The sequence below is a fragment of the Cnephaeus nilssonii genome (genome assembly GCF_951640355.1).
Source record: "Cnephaeus nilssonii genome assembly, chromosome: 6".
Classification (NCBI taxonomy): Eukaryota; Metazoa; Chordata; class Mammalia; order Chiroptera; family Vespertilionidae; genus Cnephaeus; species Cnephaeus nilssonii.
The window spans coordinates 83687164-83711571 of record NC_137077.1 but is presented as its reverse complement, the minus strand read 5'-3'; the positions used below and the strand labels follow the sequence as shown (position 1 = coordinate 83711571).

Sequence of the window (24408 nt, the reverse complement as noted above, 5' to 3'; positions counted from 1 at the left end):
GTATTCATTTTTTTAAAAAAAAATGTTCTTCCAGAAAACAATTGCTTTAAAGTCTCCTTTGCTACACTTGAAACCACAACTGCCGTAAGTTGCCTGCTGATAAATCAGGTCTAAATATTAGTACATTACAATATCACTGGAACTGTGAACTCAGGGTGAAAATTGCCCTGAATCACTGTTATAATTTCCTGAGATTAAAGTCAAAATTTCCTGGGCTGGGCTGTGTAGGTACTGAGGTGCTGTGGTTGTTGGAGGGGTTAAAGTTGGAGCTATTGGTGCATTTATATTAGGGAGGATTCCTAAAAACACCACGGTGGAGTCTGGGTCAATCCCTTACTGTGAATGAGCAGTGGCCAATAGAAAGGGGAGAAGAAGATCCAAGAAGGCTGAGGTAAGCGGGTTCCGAAGCCCTGTCAAAGTGGAAACAATAGATCAAAAGGTTCATGGTGACCGGTCAGAGTAAGCTTTATTTTTTTATCACAGGAGGCTTGTCAGCATGAAATAAAAACAAATTACTTGAGGCAAAGATATTTTTTTTTTCTCCTTAACTGAGTTTCAGCAAACTTCAGACCCAGACACAGGACTCAACGGTATATTTCCTGGACAGCAAGGTAAACTATTTTACACTTTTAAAACCTTAAAGTTAAGAATTTGAAGTTCTGATCCATCAGAGGCATGGGGACAACTTCAATAAATAAAACAAATCCCTCTTCTGAAGGAAAAAGACGATTTCAGTGTCTCTGCTGGAAGATGACCAGGGCAGCATTCTGCAACTGTAAGAACTTTGACAGCTTGTGCAAGCAGCTCTGCACTTGTCATTTCCCTCAATTTAGCAGCAAAATGGAAAGTTTAGCATTTCACAAGAGATGCTGGTTTGATTTATCTTTTTTTTTTTTTTAAGGGATCAGTAAAATTTATTCAGTCCTTATTATCAAGCAGTTGAACTAAATGTATATTGGTCGAATGTTACTGGTACATATATGTATTTTTTCCTGTTAAAATATTTTATTGTGCCTATAATCTTGTTTGTATACGATGGGAAGGGTTCGTGTTTTTTAGATGATTCATATATCAGTAAGTGTTAACCTATTCTTTGTTAGTGGCCATACTGAAAATTGGGAGCCCTCCCTGCATCCTAAACATGCTCTTGGTTTTGTTTTGTTTCTTATCAACATAAAAAAATGCCATAATTAAATACATTATTTACCTCATTGTGATATAGAGTTCATAATTCAAATTTCTTGGCTGAACAACTTAATTCTGTACTTATATTAGAAGTCTCTCCCCGAAACCCCAAAATAAAACTTACCTGAGAAGTTGAGCAACAGAGTAAAAGATTAATCACACACTTTTCTTCAGATCTTAAAACGTTCCTCAAAACAAACTGCTAAAACGTTCTCTGATTGCTCTTTCTTTGGTTCAAGGCCCAGAGCCTGGGAAATCTCAACCAGATGTTCTGCTCATTTAGAAATAAAAGTAAAAGCATATGCCTACTTACTAGGAATAACACAATCTCTCAATGTGAATTATTTAAAGGTAACTTTTTTGTACTATTTTACTCAACTCCAGATTTCAGTTAACTTCCTTGCATTAAGTAGCTTGAAGTGGAAAGCACTTATAGCTCCTAAAATTTGTTTTTCAGTTTTCATTGTGATTAGGTTAAGACCAGAAAGTTACAAGTTGGTGAGTCAGTTTTAGTGTTTGCAAAATGCTTTGCATATAGTGCCTCCTAAATAAGTGGGTATAAATTACTCTCTATGTCTAAAATGTTGGTATGTGTTTACTTTCTGCTCAAAGAAATAATGTTTACTGATCATTTTAGTGCATACAATTCTCTCTTTAGAGACGTTCAGTATCTAACAGTTGTATCCTTTACTACAGGTACTATAATGGCAACCACAGTCTGTCTCCTCATCTGGGTGGTATTCATAACAGATTCTGTATGGACTCGAACTGTGAGACAGGTCTATGAGGTCCATGATCCAGAGGATTTTAATGAGCAAGACTTCGATTGTCCCAGGGAATGTTTCTGTCCCCCCAGTTTTCCTACTGCTTTATACTGCGAAAATCGTGGTCTCAAAGAAATCCCTGCTATTCCTTCAAGGATCTGGTATCTCTATCTTGAAAACAACCTGATAGAAACCATTCCTGAGAAGCCATTTGAGAATGCCACCCAGCTGAGATGGATCAATCTAAACAAGAACAAAATAACCAACGATGGAATTGAAAGAGGAGCCCTGAGCCAACTAAAGAAGCTGCTTTTCTTATTTCTGGAAGATAATGAGCTAGAGGAGGTTCCTTCTCCATTGCCAAGAAGCTTAGAGCAATTACAATTAGCTAGAAACAAGGTGTCTAGAATTCCTCAAGGGACCTTTAGCAATCTGGAGAACTTGACCCTTCTTGACCTGCAACACAATAAACTATTAGACAATGCCTTTCAAAGAGACACCTTTAAGGGACTTAAGAACCTCATGCAGCTAAATATGGCCAAGAATGCCCTGAGGAATATGCCACCAAGATTACCAGCCAACACAATGCAACTGTTTTTAGACAACAATTCCATTGAGGGAATACCAGAAAATTATTTTAATGTGATTCCTAAAGTGGCCTTCTTGAGACTAAACCACAACAAGTTATCAGATTCAGGTCTCCCTTCTAGTGGCTTTGATGTGTCATCCATTCTAGATCTCCAACTCTCTCACAATCGACTCACAAAGGTCCCCCGAATCAATGCTCATCTGCAGCACCTGCACCTGGACCATAACAAAATTAGAAGTAAGTAGCCATCAGGGTGTGTCTCTGACTGAAATGTTCATGGTCATTAAATGTATTCCATATATTCTTTAAGAATAGCAATGTGTTGGTTTTCTTTTCCAACTAATCTGCCCTTAGATTTTTCAAAGTGTATTTTTAATTTTTAAAGTGTATTTACTTTTATCTCTTAACAGATGGTTTCAATGAACCAAAACGTTTCAATCTTCAAATTGCAGATTGAAAAGTGGACTTCAGTGATCCACAGGGGGCTGTTATCTGTTGGAGAAACTAAATGCCTCCATCTTCTTTACTCCAAGGAGATTCTGTTTTTTTTCTGCCTCACTGAATAGACTTATTTAAGAAAGTGTCCCAGGCACAAACAACCTCATGAACAGTAACAGAAGGAACATGATTTATAGGTTATCAGGAAGGTGCCTTTGTCCTAAAAACTCCAGGGCAGCTGATGCCTGCTGCCCTCGTTAGAGTCTCTGCTTTAGATCAGTGGGTTTCTCAAACTTTAATGTGCACAGGCCTGTAGCTCCACCTCAGAGTTTTTGATTGAGTACGTCTAGATGGGACCAGAGACTTTTCATCTCTAATAAGTTCCCAGGTGATGCTGAGACTGCTGCATCACCTGGGAAACATGTGTTGGGGACCAATGCTATAGTTTTAAGGCTGTGCTCAATGTAAACGAAAGCAAATGTCCCTGGACTTTGGCAACTCCTTAGAACTAATGGCAATCTCCAAGGTACAATACCCTCTCCTTTCCTGAAAATAGTTTTGGATAAGGGAGAGCGAGGTGAGTGCCAAGTGTCGTGGAGGCAGAGGTGCCATCAGGGAAAGAAGTGGTTGTAGAAGGAAGAGGCTAGAGGCATGGAAGGCAAACTTGGCACTTGCACAGTGATGCCTGAGATCAGGCTGGCTGTGGTGCAGAAGCGGACAGTGTCTTCCTGCAGCCACAGGGGCATTGGTATCAGCCAGGCACCTATCCGTGCATCCTCAATCCCAGCACAAGCCCTCTGGGAAGGCAATCATGAGGAGACTTCTGAACAATCTTAGCAAATACATGCCTAAAGTGAGAATCGGTCACATGGTTTGTAGAAAAATAACACAGATAATTGTCAGAAAGTTATGCTGCCTGCTTATTACAATCTAAGATTTTCCTAAAGTATATAATCATATAAACATCCCATTTGTAAGAATAAAAAATTTTCTACCCGGTACTACTCGGTAATTCAAGATCTGTCTGTTTTTTTCTAATAGCATACATGAGCTTAAAAATCCAGGAAGTAATAAGCAGGTTGCTGCCACAACAGTTACTTTTCCATGGTGATGAGACGTGTTGTTTAATCCTGTAGTCAAAAGCAAAAGATGCAACAAAAATGTTAATTGGATCTGTTTCACTGAGCCTGATAGTGCAACAGCCAATATTGACCTAAATATGTGCATTTTTTTCCTGATGAGAATTCTGTACTTCTACAGGTGCATTCTTTATCTGACAACAAAAGCCTCATAAATATTGGCTGTGGGAAGTTACTTTAAAGTGATTTCATATAAGTCCCTTTTTGTGAATTAGGGATTCCCCTGAGAATTTGAGGATGAGGGTGTTTAGTAGTGAGGTAGCAAAGTTCAACACACAGCTGGGCACATATGCCAGCACTTACATCATTATACCAAGTGACAAATGAAGGAAAGGACTCTGTAGTTCCTTCATTAACATGTTAGAGAGCTTTTACAAAGTGTTTTCTCATGTCTTCCTATTTTTTAATTGTTCTCATACCTTAGCAGGCCTCAGAGTAACCCGGAGGGCTAGTGTCTGACTCAAGACATCTGAGGTGGGGACTGATCATTTAGTTCTCAGGCAAGTACTGATACTGCAGGTCCAGGGACCCCACTTTGAGAACCACAAATTATCCTTAAAAGAGCCTTGCATGCTATTATTAGAAATTTATAACAAAAGAGAAACTGAGGCGCTCAACTAGGGGAAGATATTTGCTAAAAACAAAGAGTAAATATAATAGCAGGAACCTGAGCCCAGGACTTCTCATTTTAAATATTTTTTTTTCTGCACTCATACAGTATAATCACAGCACATTTTCCTTAAATTCTGAGAATATAAAACTTTAGAAAAAATTTTATCGATAATTTTAATAGCAACAACATCAACAATCCTCCGTTTTATTTGCTTCTTAATGTAGATATAAAGCATGGCCATTTTAATACTCCAAGAAAATAAATTTAAAATGAGTTTTTCCCTGGATATAATTATTGGCTCACCATTATATCACACTGTGTTATAACAATTGTTAAAGTACTTAGTTCTTCTGGCCACATAATCTACTATAGTTGCTAATAAAGTTATTTCCAAGAAATGCACCTTTTATATGAAGAATTCTCAGAATTTTCAAGGCAGTGAACTTGTCTTATGCAAAATAATGGCAACACTTATTTCTTCTGAACTCTTTACAGGACTTTAAATTTGGCAAAATGTTATGTTACTTCTAGGTGGCCTCTCAGAAACACCATAATTAATTTATAAAATATAACTAAATTTAGAACACACATTTCTTATGTTCCATTTATTCACACATGCATTGGTTATGAGCACGGGGTAATAAGGATGAGGAGATAGTACATAGAAGGACACGATCTCTCCAGTAGGCAAGGGACACTGTGCAGTAGGAAAAGGACTAGGCTGGGGTCCAGCTCGAACCTCACTTGCTGAAATACCTGGTGTGCATTACCTGACCTGTCTCAACCACTATTCCCACAAGACCCAGGTGAGGAGAATAACATTACCTGATAAAGGCTGTGTGGTAATAGTATGATAATGTATGTGGAAAAAAAATAACTTTATAAACATAAGACTGTCATACAAATATGAGTCATTTTTAGTTTTAATTCACAAAATAGCATAAGATCATAGCAGAGCAACCTCACTGTAAGCATAAAATCCTTCAATACAATATAAATACCTTGGTGCCAACAGGACACAAAGAAGGGGCCATTGTCCAAGCTAGGTGGGTCTCATCTTCTAAGGAAGAATTTTTGTTCCAAGTAGTTTCAAAATGGGATTTAAATTCAGTATAGGGATTCATGATTGAGATCGGCTACTATACTTCTCCAAATTCTGCTAGTGTAGCAGGGCTTCTCTCCTAAAGCTCCTATATCTCAGTATAATCATTGATGCCAAGGGCTCTGACCCAAGGCAGGTGCACAGTTTCTCACATCCTAACCATCTGAAAAGGCTGATGGGATATTTCCTGGCTTGAATTCTTTGTCATTTAATTCTTGGCAAATGTTTACATTCTGATTAAATACACTTAAGTATAAAGATTGAAGTTATTTTTACGTGTGACATATATACACATGTATTAATTGTACTTAAAAAAAACTTGTCATTATATACCATTCCTTTGAAATTCGGCATTTTTAAGGTAACTTTCAAGCACTTTAATAGACTGATTTTCCACCTATGCATGCATCCATCCATCCACCCCTGCACCTACCTATTCTTTCCATACCAACTCTGAACTGTTGTCTCTAATAACCTACGTCTTACCTGTCTCAGCCTGTAGTAATCTAAGCATGCCTTATCTCACCTTGTTTTCATTGCAGCTTTTAACAATGTGTCCTTTCTAGTGCACCGTACGACATATAGCAGAATATGGAGTCAGATGACTATACACATGCTGCCCATGTTTTCAGGAACAATTTTATAAAACAGATATGCATAACCCCCAACTTACAAAAAATCATTTGTACCTCTGTCACTTTCTAGATCATAAGACTGGCCTCAAAGTCTGTTGTAATAGTTTCTTTGTCCTCCTTCCCCCAGTCTCTTGTGTTCCAATTCATTCATTCATGCTCTCTCTGCCTGCCTAGATGTGAACGTCTCTGTAATATGTCCTGCCACTTCCACACTGCCTGCAGACCAAGATTCCTTCAGTTACGGACCTCATCTGAGCTACCTTCGTCTGGATGGAAATGAAATCAAACCACCAGTCCCAATGGATTTAATGACTTGTTTCAGGCTCCTTCAGACTCTCATTATTTAAACACATGTTCATCAATCTTAAATGGATTTAATACACTAATATTTCCGACACAATATTTGGATAACATTCATAGGTTTAAAACAAAAATCACCTTTCCAATTGCTCTAGGCTGCCATTTTCACCTGTGCAGTTTAGTTTTTCTATTCAAAGAGGCTTCTTTCACAGTAGAATAGGCTACTTGTTTTTTAAGAGAGAGAAAGGGAGTGAGAGGGAGAGAGAGAAACATCCATATCAGAAAGAAACATCCATCAGTTGCCTCCTATACATGCCCCAACCAAGGATCAAATCTGCAACCCGGGTATGTGCCCTGACTGGGAATCGGACCCACAACCTTTTGGTGGATGGGAGGATCTCCAGCCAACTGAGCCATCTGGCCAGGGCCAGCCTACAATTTTTAAGTAAATAAAACAGACACAGAGTTAAGTAATTAACTCAAAGATAATAGTTTTTGTTTCTTTCACAGTTTATTAATACCAAATGCAATTGTATTGTTGTGCCATAGAAAGAACATATTTGTTTGCATATGTTCAAATTTGCTTGTGCAGATACTATATTTACAGTAGAAGTATAGTAACCTAATAGGAGGTAGGACGATCTGTAGAAAATAAAAAAATGAGACCTCTTTTATCATAATTATAAATAAATAATTAAATTCAGATAGCTAAGTAGCTTTTGTAGGTTGAAGTTTAGTATTTAGCCCAAAAATAGGTATGGAATACATCAAGTACTTCATGAGAGAGTTTTAGTCATTTAATACCAAATGTCAGAGCAACAGCCATTTTTAGTTTACTACTATTTTCTATAGCTGCTGTTCCTATAGTACAATGTACTCCAGCATTTAAACTCCTACATTTTTTACACTTATTATAACACATTTCTGACAGAATCTTATTTTAACATTTGAAATCCACTTGAACTGCAGTGTTCAGCTCATATATTTGTCAGTATTTTCTTGGATTTTTACAATAAAAAGAGTGAATGCTTTCTAACAAAATGGAACTATTTATTTCAGATTTATTTCAGGCACATTACTCACAAGTTTTATTAAAAACACATTTTAATAGAAAGTATTATGGTGACAACTGTTTCCATTTTTCTAGCATGAGTGTATGCACATATATTTTCCCACTTTGTTTTTTTTCTTTCTTCTAATAAACATGAGAAAAAATTCATACTTTAAGTACCTGATGTAATACAGCTGTTTTTCATGAGTTAAACAATTAATCCAGGATTTTGTTAAGTAACAAAGTACAGTTTCTTTTAGACTTCTGATTTTGTAAGATATATGCTATAAACAATAAATATTACATAAAGATTAATATGTGCCTTTATACCATAGTATTTTGAAAAATCCTATAAAATTTATATATATATATTCATATATATATATATATATATATATATATATATATATATATATATATTTGTGAAACACAAGATTTAAGAAAGCTCAACATATTGCTTTACTCCAAAGCTTCTCAGAAGTATAATATGTTATTCTTAATGTGACTTTCCAAGGAGAGAATATAAAGTGCAATATTTCCTTCTTATTTTGACACCAGAACTTATTTGGGGATGGGAGGGAAGAACCAACTAACACACTTTGAACATAGTTTTTAAAATATAAGAAATGTAGTTAATTGACATTAAGAAAAATATTACTTTTTAAAAAGACTTCAAAGCACATAAATAAAATTATATCATATACAATTATGACATAAAATATAGGTAATCAGGTATCATTAGGCTGGGAAAGAAGAATATGTTGAGAGAAACATAATAACTTTAAATATTTGAAAACTTGCCATGTGAAAAGGGGATAGAACATATTCCAGAAGCTCCAAAATGAAGAGGAGAGCATATGGGTAAAATTTAGTATGAACCATATTTTAGCTCTAGCCAAGAAAGAATTTCCTAATAGTTGTTAAGAGTCACTCAGCAAAAAAAGCAACTTTTCTTGAGGTAGAATTACCCACCACTGGAACAAGGAATGAGTGATGATTCAAGAGAAAGAATATAGAAATGATTCTTGACCTGTAAGCAAAGTTGTAAAATATTCCTCTTAGGCCTTTTAAATTCTAAGAATTCTATTTCTTCCTTCCTTCCTTCCTTCTTTCCTCCCTCCCTTCCTTTCTTCTTACCTTTTTTCCTTTATTTCACAAAATACATTTTGAGCACCACATATGTACCAGACTATATTATACCCAGGAGATATAGTAGTGCATGAGGTTTATGCTATACTTAGTGGATAAGACACAAATTAACTGAATAATCACAAATCGTGATAACAGAGTTGCATGGTGCAAAATAATTAATAATAGTGATTTGATATTTGCATAATGGTTATATGGCAAAGGCCTTCTATCGAGAATATACAATGGCCTCAAAATTCTACAGTAAGACAATCTACTTAGAAAATGAGCAAAAAAATGTGAATAAACATTTCACTGAGCAGATACAGATGCAGTAAGATGTTACACATTGTTAGACATTAGAGACATGCAGATTATAATCACAATGATATGTCACTACATACCTATCAGAATGGTTAAAATAAAACACAGGCACATCATCAAGTGCTGGTCAGGATGTGGAAGAAACACACTTATTCATTGCTGGTAGGAATGTAAAATGGTTCAGCCACTTTGGAAAACCACTTAGCACTTTCTTCTAAAACTAAACACGCAACCTCCATGTGACCTGGCTATTTCATTCTTGGACATTTGTCCCAAAGGAAAAAAGGAAAGTATGTTCAGACAAAAAATTGTACCTGAAGTGTTCAGAGCATCTTTATCTATAAACACACAGAAAACTGGGGACAACCAAAATGTGTTCCTACAGGTGACTGGTTGAACACACAGGCACATCCACAGTGGAGGACTTCACAGCAGGGAAAAGGAATGAAGGATGGATAAATACAAGGCTTCGTTCAGTGCATCGTAAGGGAAGTATGTTGTGTGGAAAAGCCCACAGTGAGTCTATTTACATAATGTCCTTGAAATAAAATTACAGACATCAGGGACAGCTTCATGATTGCCACGGGTTAAAGATGGGCCTGTGGTATAGATGGCTCTAAGGGCAGAGCCTGTGGAGATGGAGCAATTGTGTCTTGATTATGGTGGTCACATAGATCTGCACAAAAGTGAACAGAAGTATATACACATGCACATGTAAGTGCATGTGAATCTGGTGAAAAAGGACTAAACTCTGTGAATTGCCCCAAAGTCAATCTCTCAGTTGTGACTCTATAATTTAATTTAAAATAAAAGCTAAAAACACTTTGAGAAACTTGAACAATAGACATCAGATGTAGGATTGTGAGGCAGATGGTCTGCAATGGGGTGAGAAAATCCAGTTGGGATTCTACTAATATAGGGGGAGATATCAACAATAGATTCAAGGTGTTTTTCCTTTTTTCCCCAACAGTTTAATGAAGCAAAGCCAAGATATACCATGAATGGTTAATACGTCTCAGTGTAGCCTTATCTGTCTTATAATTAGTGACAGACACCTAAAGCCAGACTCAGAAAAGAATGGTCTTAGGTAAAGAATATATAACTGGAAAACTAATAAAAGGGGAAAGTAGAGTGACAAAGAGTATTATTAAGCTAAAAAGAAAACAAGAAGAAAAAGTCAGAAAAAAAAGACAAGTAAAAAGCATAAAATGAAATAGTACATTTGGAGCCACATATATTGGTAATTGCTTGGTACAAAGGTTAGGGTCTTGTGCTCTAGAGAGAAAAGTTTGAGTTTCCAATCCAGCCTGTGCATTTCCTAACTCTTTGATCTTAACATTTCTAAGCATGGGATCCTCACCTGCAAAAGAGGGAACAACCCAACTCTCTTACACAGTTGCTATGAGGATAGGAGAAAGAACAGATGGATCCTGGCCAGGTAGCTCAGTTTGTTAGAGCATCGTCTGGATAGGTTGTGGGTTCAATCTTTGGTTAAGGCACATACAAGTAGCAACCAATGAATGCCTACATAAGTGAAACAACAAATCTCTCTCTCTCTCTCCCTCTCTCTGTCTCTCTCTCTCAGATTAATAATAAAAAAGAACAGATATGTAGTTCATAGTTCACATCACTTGACACATAGAAAGTACCCAATAATTGGTAGGTAAGAATTTTATTATTAGGAGGAACTCCAATACACATAATCGCACAAAATTCCTCTATACCAGACCATATTTTAAATAAGAAACTGAGAAAAATGTTTTGGTGCAAGAGAAGAGTAAATAGGCAAGAGAATTTGAGAGTGACAGAATGGGGCCAGTAAACCATGACTCAAAATTGGATAATGAAAAAAAAAACATGAAAGTCAGGAGGGCACAGATGATCTGGGGGAAAAAAAGACTGAAGACTCCATAGGCTGAAGTACAGGTTTGAGGGCAATTAGAGAACACCTAACCTGGGAGGAAAAGGGTGAACTCAGCCAGGGAGACTACAGTTTAAAATGGCTTACGTAGCCCATGTGAGAAATGAGAAGATTCCGGGTGTGGCCAGAGGAAGCAACTGTCAAAATAAAGAGGAACTGAATGTCACCGAGGTCGAACAGGCCAAGGAACTATGATTTCATAAGAATCTCAGAAGCACGTGCTTATAGTTTATTTTAGCACTCTGGAGAGAAAAGTCAACACAAAATGACAAAATTTTTGAACATTACAAATAATTTAAGGAGCTTGTTCAATGTCATGTAGCTGTTTATTGACAAACACAGGATTTAAACCTAAGTGGTTAGTCTGTCTTAAGAACTTTTGACCATTATGTTATACTACCTCTTATGGTAACACATGCCATTATAGTTGAATAATTTAACAAAATTATTCTAGGATTTTATATATATGTACACATATATATAAACACACACACACATATATACATACATATATCCTATATAATAAAAGGGTAATATGCAAATCGACCGAACAGTGGAATGACCGGTCGCTATGACGCACACTGACCACCAGGGGGCAGATGCTCAACGCAGGAGCTGACCAGGGGGAGCACCACTCAGCCACAAGCCGGGCTGACAGCTGGCGAGAGCAGCGGTGGTGGTGGGAGCCTCTCCCGCCTCCACGACAACGCTAAGGATGTCTGACTGCGGCTTAGGCCTGATCCCGGTGGGACATCCCCCAAGGGCTCCTGGACTGCTAAAGGGTGCAGGCTGGGCTGAGGGACCCCCCCTCCAGTGCACGAATGTTGTGCACCGGGCCTCTAGTATATACATATATATGTCTCCTTCGCAAATGATTATTAAAATATCAGTTTAAATACAGTGAAATGTTCTATTTATGAAAAACTATAGAAGATTTTTTTGCTTTTTGCATGATGCGAATCTCAGAAAGTCCTTGCTCAGAATATTTTTGTACCCAGAAAAGATGGAAAATGTATATAAGCACATTGTAGAATTCAAAACTGTTAAGCAAATAGAACATATAATTTTCAAAATCACAGGGTATTATCTTGAAGTTTTAGTTTATTGTTGTACCAGTTGGAAAACTCTCACTTTCTTTGTGACATTCAGCTGAGTAAACAAAGTGCAAGGGTAGAGACACATTGTCAGTTCTTAAAGGTTTCTGAAGACAAGTTAAAATGGTCCTGGAATAAGATCACAAGAGTTAAATGACTAGCAGAAATGGCTTTTGCAAAACCCATCTGAAAAACTATCCATAGTATATGTAATGGTGCCAGGATTTGTTTCCAACAGGGCAAGAGCCCTGCCATAAATTTCATTTTCTGGCTTTCTGCTTGCATTAAAATTGACATAACAAAGCTGTTTGTTACTGGAAATATAGACTGGGAACACTGTCTAGATTGACAAGTACAAACATTTCCTTCAGAAAAATAAAAGAGAGATGGAACAAACATGTTTTCTATACAATATTGGCAAAATTGGATCATAAACAGTCTTCATATAGTTAGGAAGAAAGGGGCAAAAATGATTTGGGTGACTTAGAAGTTATGGATGTATTAAAATTGAGGATTGGTGAGATATAATATTAAAAGCATTGAAGATGTAGAATCAGATACAAATGAATTTGAATCCTAGGTTTGACTTTTGACAATTGGTTCTTTACTTATTTATAGTAGACATAAAATAATATGGACTTTACATGATAGTTGTCTGAGGATAAGAAGTATATTTAAGATGCCTAGAATAGAGTAGGTGTTCAACAAATAAAATAATTATCATTAGTATAATTGATAAGATTATTATTTGAGGTTCTTAGACAAAAATTTACTAAAAAGTTTTAGACCCTAATGTATCTGGAAGGAATATATCTATACTAATAAAAGGGTAATATGATAATTAGACCAGGTAGACCGGATGTCTTCCTGACATCCGACAAAGAAGAGGCAGCTGCGAGGACCAAGGAGGAGGACCAGCAGCTGTGGCGGCAGGTAGTGGCAGCAGCAGCGGGGTGATGGAGGTGGTGCCTTCCCCTGATCAGCCTGTTGCCTCCCACAGAGGGAGCCAGACTTCAGCTTAGGCCGCCCCCCCCCCCAGAGTGCATGAATTTCTGTGCACCAGGCCTCTAGAGATAAAATAAGAAGAATAATATGTTAATGACAGAGTCTAGAATCTTGGTATACAGGTATTCATTGTAAGATCTTGTTGTTTGAAAATTTTTATACTAAAATTTTAGGAAAATATCTAGAGGCAGAAAAAGAACTTGAAAATTTATTAGGTTAATATTTTCTCATAATATCCCATTGGTTTGTAGAAAATGAAATACTAATCATAATACTAAACCCATCTAAATCTTTAAATGCAAATTTCTTCATTATGATGGAGAGTCCACTGTTCACCCATACCATTTTCCTTTCTTTTTGGGTACACTGACGGATTAAATTTTCCTGTTGCATTGAAAGAAAACAGAGAAACCATGAGACAATTTCTGACTGCAATGAGTGGAAATGACAGGTGTCACTTCCAGGCCAAAGGATTGCACTGTTGAGGTGCAGCAGCCTTCTTTTACCACCCCACTATTGTGAAGAGAGGAAAGTCCACATGCCCTAGGTTCTGGATGGTAGCAGGTCTGCCACTCTGTCAGCTCTCCGTGTAGTTCTCTGGAGAGTTATATGGGGTAGAGCTGCCCTACTAACTGGTACATGAACAGATAGCATTTGAAAGAAAGTAACTTTATTTTTTTATATTAAGCCAATGAAATATCTGGTATTTGCTAGTGTAGCATAACTGTCTCTCCTTAATAACTTATTCCAATTTGGCATATTTTCAGTGATGTAAAATGATAAATGATAGAAAATTAGTGCTATATAAAATCAGTATCATATTTGCAATTTAATTTTTTTATTTCTATTTAAATGATACATAAGCTTGGTAAAAATCAAATAGCTTAAGAAAAGTTTTCATTGAAAACAATGATTCTCTGGAGCACCCTTTTCATCCCATTCCAATTCTCTAGAAACAACACTTAAAATATTTACTGGTTTTATTTTTCTAATACACATTATATTTCATATTTATAATAATTTTCTTTTCTCAATTTATCAACTTTAAGCAACCTATATTAACTCCGCTATAGATCATTCACTCACACTTATCTACACCCTTCTTTCTATATTTTGATAACTATCTTATTATTTGTATTTCTTAGCTTAGGTAATAATCATAAATTTAAAAACGTATACTTCCATTTCTAGCTTCAACAACTCTAGAAGACCATCTCAACTTTTCTTTATATGCAATGAGGTCATTAACATTTTAACCCTTCCCTTTATTTTGCTATCATGTCATCTCCTGTCAGATAAACCTTTATTTGGTGCTCAAATGCTCAAGTTTACATTGTCTTACTAGTAAACATTAACTATGCTTTCTGTGCATTGCCTATAAATTGATTTTAAAATGTGAAAATTAAAAAACAATACAGTTTGGAGTATAGTGAGTATATAAACATTATTTATTCCTGAGTTGCAATAAGAAACAGATCCTCCTTCTCTGTATCCATTCCTAAGCAGATATTGAACCATAACTGATTAACCAGTGAATACATGTCCACCTTCTTTCCACTATTGCCCATAGAGATGTTTGAAATCTGCCATCCACAGTTGACCTCCTCCTCCATTCTCTTTGCTGAAATAGATTTCATCCTTTTTAAAATTCTGCACAATCAAGCCTATGTGAGAGGAATGTGAGACAAATATGTTTAGATGACATCTTCTCTATCCATTGCTAACCCATTAAAGATTTACTATTAGATAGCTTTTTGACATATTCTACCTGGAGTATGTTCATGAGTCCTGGGAAGCAAGTGTTAGGAGCAGGAAGGACAAGTGTGTGGTACAGTATCAAGAAGTGGGGACTTGTATCGGTAAATATGTTGCTACGAGATATGTCTGATATTTTGCTGCCCATGAATTCTTCTAAGATTTTTATGGTTTCCCATCTTACACTTAAGCCTTTTATCCATTTTGAGGTTATTTTTTGTGTATGGTGTAAGTTTAATGTTTGCATGTATCTGCCCAATTTCCCTGCACCATTTATTGAAGAGACTATCTTGACTCCATTGTATGCTCTTGCCTCCTTTGTCCTGTTCTGTTCCATTGGTCTATATGTCTATTCTTGTGCCAGTACCAGGCAGTTTTGAGAACAGTGGCTTTGTAGTATAACTTGATATCTGGTATTGTAATTCCTCCAACTCTGTTCCTCTTTCTCAGGATTTCTGCAGCTATTTAGGGTCTTTTTTTATTCCATATAAATTTTTGGAGAGTTTGTTCTAGGTCTGTGAAATATGCCATTGGTATTTTCATAGAGTTCTTTATAAATATATTTTTATTGATTTCAGAGAGATGTGGAAAGTGAGAGACAATGATTAGAGAGAATTATTGACTGGCTGCCTCCTGCACACCCTAATGAAGATCAGACCCACAACCCGGGCTTGTACTCTTGGCTAGAATCAAACCTGGGACCCATCAGTCCACAGGCAGATGCTCTATCCACTGAGCCAAATCAGCTAGAGTGTCATTGGTATTTTAATGGGGATTGCATTGAATCTATAGATTGCTTTGGGTAGTAGGACAATGAAAACTAAGGATACAATAAACAAATGGGACTACATCAAAATAAAAAGCTTCTGCACAGCAAAAGAAACCATCAACAAAACAAGAGAGCCCATTGCATGAGAGAACATATGTGCCAATATTACATCTGATAAGGGTTTAATCTGCAAAATTTATAGGGAACTCATACAACTTAACAAAAGGGAAATAAACAATCCAGTCAAAAAATGGGGAAAGGACCTAAATAGACACTTTTAAAAAGTGGACATACAGAAGGCCAAGAGACATATGAAAACATGCTCAAAGTCACTAAGCATCCCAGAGATGCAAATCAAAATGGCAATGAGGTACCATCTCACACCTCTCAGAATGACTATCATCAACAAACAACAAGTGCTGGCAAGGATGTGGAAAAAAAGGAACCCTTGTGCACTGCTGGTGGGAATGCAGACTAGTGCAGCCACTGTGGAAGATAGTATGAAGTTTCCTCAAAAAATTAAAAATGGAACTCCCATTTGACTCAGTAATCCCACTTCTAGGACTATATCACAAAAAAACAGAAACACCAATCAGAAAGGACATATGCACCCCTATGTTCATAGCAGCACAATTTACAATAGCCTAAGGGCCCATCAGCAGATGAGTGGATTAGAAAACTGTGGTACATCTATATAATGGAATACTATGCTGCTGTAAAAAAAGAAGGAATTCTTACTATTTGTAACAGCATGGATAGACCTGGGGAGCATTATGCTAAGCAAAATAAGGAGAAAGATAAATATCACGTGATCTCACTCATATGTGGAATCTAATAAACAATATAAACTGATGAACAAAAATAGATCCAGAGACATAGAAGCATCCAACAGACAGTCAAACCTCAGAGGGAAGGCAGGGGAGGGCTGGAGGTGGGGGCTAAGAGATCAACCATAGGACTTCTATGCATGCATATAAGCATAACCAATGGACACAAACAGTAGGAGGGTGAGGGCCTGTGCTGGGGAGAGGAAGTGGGCTGGGAGAGATCAGTGAGGGAAAAAGAAGACACATGTAATACTTTCAACAATAAAGAATAATTTTTTAAAAAGATATAAATAAATAAATAAACAAGTGAATGTTTTTTTGGGGAAAAAAAAGGAGTCGGGAGTTACTAGTAAAGGTGTAGATACATGGAGTAAAGTTGAAAAGGAGCTACAGCAGAAGGGAAGGGAATTACACATGGCCCTCTGAGTCACTTGACTGAGGTGACTAAGTGTGAGTGACCTTTGACTGCATTTCAACTTGCAAGTATAAGGATAGATACTGATTTCACTTTGGGTGTCCTGCAGTGAATATTATTATTTATGCATTTAGTAAAATCACTTTGCCCCACTATATAAACAAATTTGCTCACTGATAGTAATACACTTTCACTTGGTGGGATTCCACTTCCCTCAATTACAAGACTTTGTTCTTCAGTTAAATATTAAAATTACTATGTAATTTTTTCCCTCTTTTTCATTGAAATACTTGGAACCCCAAACAACTTACATTTGATCATTGTATTGTTAAATGTGCTTCTCTTTTTAAAATATTAGCATCTATATAGTTCTACTAAGGCCTGGTGCACAAAATTCATGCACGAGAGGGGGCGGTCTCTCTGCCTGGCTGCCTGCCTGATCGCCCCTAATCACTCGCCTGCCTGCCTGATTGCCCTAACTACCTCTGCCTGCTTCCCTGATAGCCCCTAACTGCTCTCCTGCCTACCTGATCATCCCTAACCACATGCTGGGGGGTCACCGGCCAGGGTGAGGGGCCGTGGTCATTCTGGACTCTGGTTGTTCTGGTCGTTACACCGTTTCGGTCACTGAGCTTTTATTATATAGGATGATTGGCAGGTGTACTTGGTTTGTCAGGGTTGCCATAACAGAACACCACAGACTGGGTAGCTCAGACAACAAAAATTTATTTTCTCACAGCCCTGGAGGCTAGAAGTCTAAGCCAAGGGTGTTGGCCGGTTTGGTTTCTCCTGAGCCCCTTTTCTTTGGCTTGCAGATGACCACTTTCTCTCTGGGTTCTCACGTGGCCCTTCCTCTGTGCACACAAAGCCCTGGTGTCTCTCAGTGAGTTCAAGTTTCTTCTTCTTACACACACCAATCAGGTTAGATAAGGGTTTATTCTTTAAAAAGCCTAATTTTAACTTAATCACCCCTTGGAAGATTCTGAGGTACTGGGGATTAGGGCTATCTATATATATAAAGAGGTAATATGCTAATTGGTCCTAATGGTGTCCCAGTCACGACTGGTCAACAGGCAGGAATTGCTGGGCGGGGATGGGGGTGGAGACATCAGCCCACAGCGCAGGCATGCGCAGGCCTGCCCAGTGCTCATGTCATGCTGCCTGTGTGCGTCCCCGCCCAGCACTGAGGTGAAGCTGCCTGCCTGCGTCCCTGGCCAGGGACATGATGCTGCCTGCCTGTGTCCCTGACCTGGAACATGGCTCTGCCTGCCTGTGTCCCTGACCTGGAACATGGCGCTGCCTGCATGTGTGCCCACCCAGCGCTGACATGACGCTGCGGGGGGGCTGGTCTTGACAGGTATGTGGCCAGCCGGGTCTGGGTCTTGCCCAGTGGGGGTGGGGCCAGCCGGATCTGGGTCTCAAGTGATTTTGAGGCCTGCACAGGTGTGCGGGGATTTGACTCTGTGTCCCATGGCATGCCCCAGAGTCTTGACAGGAGGGAGGAGGGAGCCTGATACCCACACCCAGGACCCACACAGCACGGCACCTGCACCCAGGGCCCACACAGCAGGGCGGCAGGAGCCCCATCCTTCACAGAATTGGCCATTGGTCTGCTTGCTGTCAGCAGACTGACAGCCAGGAATCCCATTCACCTGCACCCCAGACCCTGACAGCAGGGAGGTGGGAATATGTCTAAAGGCCAACTATTGGCACAAATTACCTCTGAAGCCAAAAGAAGCCATTGTTGGTGACACAATGTATCTGAAGGCCAACTATTGGCACAAGGTATCTCTGCAGCCAAAAGAAAGTGTCATTGTTAACAGAATATGTCTGAAGACCAATTATTTGCACAACGTACCTCTAAAGCCCAAAGCCGACATCAGGGACAAAATGTATATGAAGAGCAACTATTGGTACAACGTAGGTCTGCAGCCAGTGTCATCGACAGAAAATGTCTAAAAACCTATGTATCTCTGAAGCTGAAGGAAGGCAGTGTCAGCAGCAGAATGTATCTGAACACCAACTATTGGCACAACGTAGTTCTGCAGCTGAAAAAAGGCGATGGCATCGACAGAAAATGTCTAAAGACCAATGGCCTCTGAAGCTGAAAGAAGGCTGCAGCATTGACAAAATATGTCTAGAGAACAGTCATCACCAAGTACTCCCAATACTGGTAGGAACTGCCTTCACAGCGAAAATAGAGTAAATGAGGATGCAATTATCAAACATAGTTGTGGTGGAATGACTGTTACATGTCAATTTTGCCTATCACTAAATTTCTCCAATGAAAAACTATCTGATGGAAAATTTACTTGATGTTGTAGCAAAGGTAAAGTTTGTCCAAATGATATACATTTTCCAGAATACCCAGCATATTTTTAAAAATTAATGATAAATGAAGATTCTGACAGTAAAAATTTCATGGAAAATATTTGTTCAATAAATAGTTCTTTTGCTTCCATGGGTGCAAATATTGCATCACCATCAGGATATGGGCCATACTGTTTTATAATACATGGACAAGTTTATCACCATACTGGAACTTTACATCCTTCTGATGGTGTTTCTCAGAAGTTTGCTCAACTCTCTATTTTAGATATGGCCGAAGCAACAAGTAAAAGATTAGCAATGCCAGAAAACGAAGGTTGCTCAGAAAGACTCATGATCAACATCAACAACCTCATGCATGAAATAAACGAATTAACAAAATTGTACAAGATGCTACATGAGGTATAAAAGGAAGTCCAATCTGAAGCAGCAGCGAAAGGTATTGCTCCCACGGAAGTAAAAATGGTGATTAAATACGATTGTAACAGTGATCTGGGTAGATATAATTCTCCCCGTGTAACCGAGGTTGCCGTCATATTCAGAAATGAAGATGGAGAACCTTCTTTTGAAAGGGACTTGCTCATTCATTGTAAACCAGATCCCAATAATCTGAATGCCACTAAAATGAAACAAATCAGTATCCTATTTCCTATATTAGATGCAATGATGTATCCTATTCTTTTTCCACATGGCAAAAAAGGCTGGGGAACAGATATTGCATTAAGACTCAGAGATGACAGTGTAATTGACAATAATACTAGATAACATGTAAGGACATGAGTCACACAAATGCAGTATTATGGATTTCATCTCTCTGTCTGGGACACGTTCAAACCTATTCTAAATGCAGGAAAATTAACTCAACAGTATATTGTCGATTCATATTAAAAAATGGAGGCCAATCAGATAAATTTCATTAAAGCAAACCAATCTAAGTTGAGAGTTGAAAAATATAGTGGTATGATGGATTATCTCACATCTAGATCTGAAAATGACAATGTGCCAATTGGTAAAATGATAATACTTCCATCGTCTTTTGAGGGTAGCCCCAGAAAGATGCAGCAGCGATATCAGGATGCTATGGCAATTGTAACAAAGTATGGCAAGCCCGATTTATTCATAACCATGACATGCAACCCCAAATGGGCAGATATTACAAAACAATTTACAACACTGGCAAAAAGTTGAAAACAGACCTGACTTGGTAGCCAGAGTTTTTAATGTTAAGCTGAATGCTCTTTTAAATGATATATGTAAATTCCATTTATTTGGCAAATTAATAGCTAAAATTCATGCCATTCAATTTCAGAAATGTAGACTGCCCATGCTCACATATTATTGATATTAGATAGTAAATCCAAATTATGAACAGAAGATTATATTGACCGTAGAGTTAAGGCAGAAATTCTGGATGAAGACCAGTGTCTGTGACTTTTTCAAATTGTAAAATCAAATATGGTACATGGACCATGTGGAATAAGAAATCCAAATAATACATGTATTGAAAATGTTCAAAGGGATATCCAAAAGAATTTCAAATGTGACCATTGGAAATATTGATGAATATTCTAAATATAAGCAAAGATCTGGTTGCACCATGTCTATTGGAGATAAAGTTGTCAATAACACTTGGATTGTCCCTTATAACCCATACTAGAGGCCCGGTGCATGAAATTTGTGCACAGAGGGAGGGAGGTGTCCCTCAGCCCAGCCTACACCCTCTCCAATCTGGGACCCCTCAAGGGATGTCCGACTGCCCTGGATTGTGAGTTGGACATCCCTCTCACAATCCAGGACTGCTGGCTCCCAACGGCTCAACTACCTGCCTTCTTGATTGCCCCTAACCACTTCTGCCTGCCAGCCTGATCACCCCCTAACCACTCTCCTGCCAGCTTGATTGATGCCTAACTGCTCCCCTGCCAGCCTGTTTGCCCCTAACTGCCCTCCCCTGAAGGCCTGGTTACCCCTAACTGCCCTCCCCTGCAGGCCTGGTCCTCCCCAACTGCTCTCTCCTGCAGGCCTGGGTCCCACCCAACTGCCCTCCCCTGCAGGCTTGATTGCCCACAACTGCCCTCCCTTGCAAGCCTGGTCCCTCCCAACTGCCCTCACCTGCTGGCCATCTTGTGGTGGCCATCTTGTGTCCAAATGGGGGCAGGATCTTTGAACACATGGGGGCAGCCATCTTGTGTGTTGGAATGATGGTCAATCTACATATTACTCTTTTATTAGATAGGATAGAGGCCTGGTGCACGGGTGGGGGCCGGCTGGGTTTGCCCTGAAGGGTGTCCCAGACTAGGGTGGGGGTTCCCTTGGGGCGTGGGGCAGCCTGGGTGAGGGGCCTGTGGTGGTTTGCAGGCCGGCCACACCCCCTGGCAACCCAAGTGGAGGCCCTGGTATCTGGGGTTTATTTATCTTCTACAATTGATACTTTGTAGCCTTCAGTGGAGCCAAGCCTCCTGCTTGCTTCATGGCGGCAGCCATTTCTGTTGCTATTTATTTATCTTCTATAATTGAAACTTTGTAGCCTTAAGCGGAGGCCTGGGCTGGCCAGGGTGTGCAGAAAGTTTGGCTTCCTCCATTGCCAGGGGCAACCCTAGCCTCCTGCTCTTTCCAGCTCCGTGGCTGTTGCCATTTCTGTTTGGATTTATGTATCTTCTATCATTGAAACTTTGTAGCCTTGAATGGAGGCCTAGGCCAGCAAGGGCAGGCGGAAAGCTTGGCTTTCTCCATTGCCACAGAAACCCAAACCTCCCTCCTGCTCTCTGTGGCTGTAGCCATCTTGGTTGGGTTTATTTGCATATTCGCTCCTGATTGGCTGGTGGGCATGGCTGGTGGGCGTGGCTGGTGGGTGTGGCTGGTGGGCATGGTTTGTGGGTGCAGCGGAGTGATGGTTAATTTGCATATTGCTCTTTTATTACATAGGATTTGTGCCTTAAATATAACTGTCTTATAAACATTGAAGTCTGTGCATCGATTAAAAGTGTCAAATATTTATTTAAATACATCTATAAAGGGCACGATTGTGCAAATATTCAAATTTCTGAATAAAATATTATCAATCATGACGAAGTACAAGACTTCATTGACTCCAGGTATGTGAGCGCTCCTGAGGCTGTTTGGAGACTTTTTGCAATGCGAATGCATGACCAATCTCATGCAATCACAAGATTAGCTATTCATTTGCCAAATGATCAAAATTTGTATTTTCATACCGATGATTTTGCTGAAGTTTTAGATAGGGCTAAAAGGCATAACTCAACTTTGATGGCTTGGTTCTTATTGAAAAGAGAAGATTCTGACGCACGTAATTATTATTATTGGGAGATTCCACAGCATTATGTGTTTAATAATTCTTTGTGGACAAAATGCCGAAAGGGTGGGAATAAAGTATTAGGTAGACTGTTCACTGTGAGCTTTAGAGAACCAGAACGATATTACCTTAGACTTTGCTCCTGCATGTAAAAGGTGCGATAACTTTTGATGATCTGCGAACTGTAGGAGGTTTAACTTATGATACGTTTCATGAAACTGCTAAACATCGAGGATTATTAATCAACAACACTATCTGGAAAGATACGATTGACGATGCAATCATCCTTAATATGCCCAAACAACTACGGCAACTTTTTGCATACATATGTGTGTTTGGATGTCCTTCTGCTGCAGACAAATTATGGGAGGAAAATAAATCTCATTTTATTGAAGATTTTTGTTGGAAATTACACCAAAGACAAGGTGTCTGTGTAAACTGTGAAATGCATGCCCTTAACAAAATTCAAGAGGTATGCACATTGCATGGAATGAAATGTTCGCATTTCAAACTTCCAGACTATCCTTTATTAACGAATACAACTACATGTGATGAATCGTACGAGCAACAACAGGCAGAGGTTTTGATAAATTCTCTGAACGATGAACAGTTGGCGGCCTTTCAGACTATAACTTCAGCCATCGAAGATCAAACTGTACACCCCAAATGCTTTTTCTTAGATGGTCCAGGTGGTAGTAGAAAAACATATCTTTATAAAGTTTTAATGCATTATATTAGAGGTCATGGTGGTACTGTTTTACCCACAGAGTCTACAGGAATTGCTGCAAATTTACTTCTTGGTGGAAGAACCTTTCATTCCCAATATAAATTATCAATTGCATTAAATGAAACTTCAATTTCTAGACTCGATATAAAGAGCGAAGTTGCTAAAACCATTAAAAAGGCCCAACTTCTTATTATTGATGAATGCACCATGGCATCCAGTCATGCTATAAACGCCATAGACAGATTACTAAGAGAAATTATGAATTTGAATGTTGCATTTGGTGGGAAAGTTCTCCTTCTTGGGGGAGATTTTCGACAATGTCTCAGTATTGTGCCGCATGCTATGCGATCAGCCATAGTACAAACAAGTTTAAAGTACTGTGATGTTTGGGGATGTTTCAGAAAGTTGTCTCTTACAACAAATATGAGATCGGAGGATTCTGCTTATAGTGAATGGTTAGTAAAACTCGGAGATGGCAAATTTGATAGCAGTTTTCATTTAGGAATAGATATTATTAAAATCCCCTGTGAAATGATTTGTACTGGATCTATTATTGAAACTACCTTTGGGAAATAGTATATCTATAGGTAATATTAAAAATATAACTAAACGTGCAATACTTTGTCCAAAAAATGAGCACGTTCAAAAATTAAATGAAGAAATTTTGGATATACTCGACGGAGATTTTCACACCTATTTGAGTGATGATTCCATTGACTCAACAGATGATGCTAAAAAGAAAAATTTTCACATAGAATTTCTCAATAGTATTACTCCTTCAGGAATGCCATGTCATAAATTAAAATTGAAAGTGGGTGCAATCATCATGCTACTTAGAAATCTTAACAGTAAATGGGGTCTTTGTAATGGTACTAGATTTATTATCAAAAGATTACGACCTAACATAATCAAAGCTGAAATATTAACAGGATCTGCAGAGGGAGATGTTGTTCGGATTCTAAGAATTGATTTGTCCCCATCTGACACTG

General features: G+C 38.5%; 1 protein-coding gene across 1 annotated transcript; it reads left to right on the top strand.

Moving 5' to 3' along the window:
- Nucleotides 1-344: 344 nt before the first annotated feature.
- Nucleotides 345-6812, top strand: KERA (keratocan; the record flags this gene model as incomplete). Its single annotated transcript, XM_079776014.1, has 3 exons — nucleotides 345-391; nucleotides 1882-2775; nucleotides 6640-6812. The coding sequence occupies exons 2-3, from the start codon at nucleotides 1890-1892 to the stop codon at nucleotides 6810-6812; spliced, it is 1059 nt and encodes a 352-aa protein (XP_079632140.1). The 5' UTR covers nucleotides 345-391; nucleotides 1882-1889.
- Between the last annotated feature and the right edge of the window lie 17596 nt (nucleotides 6813-24408).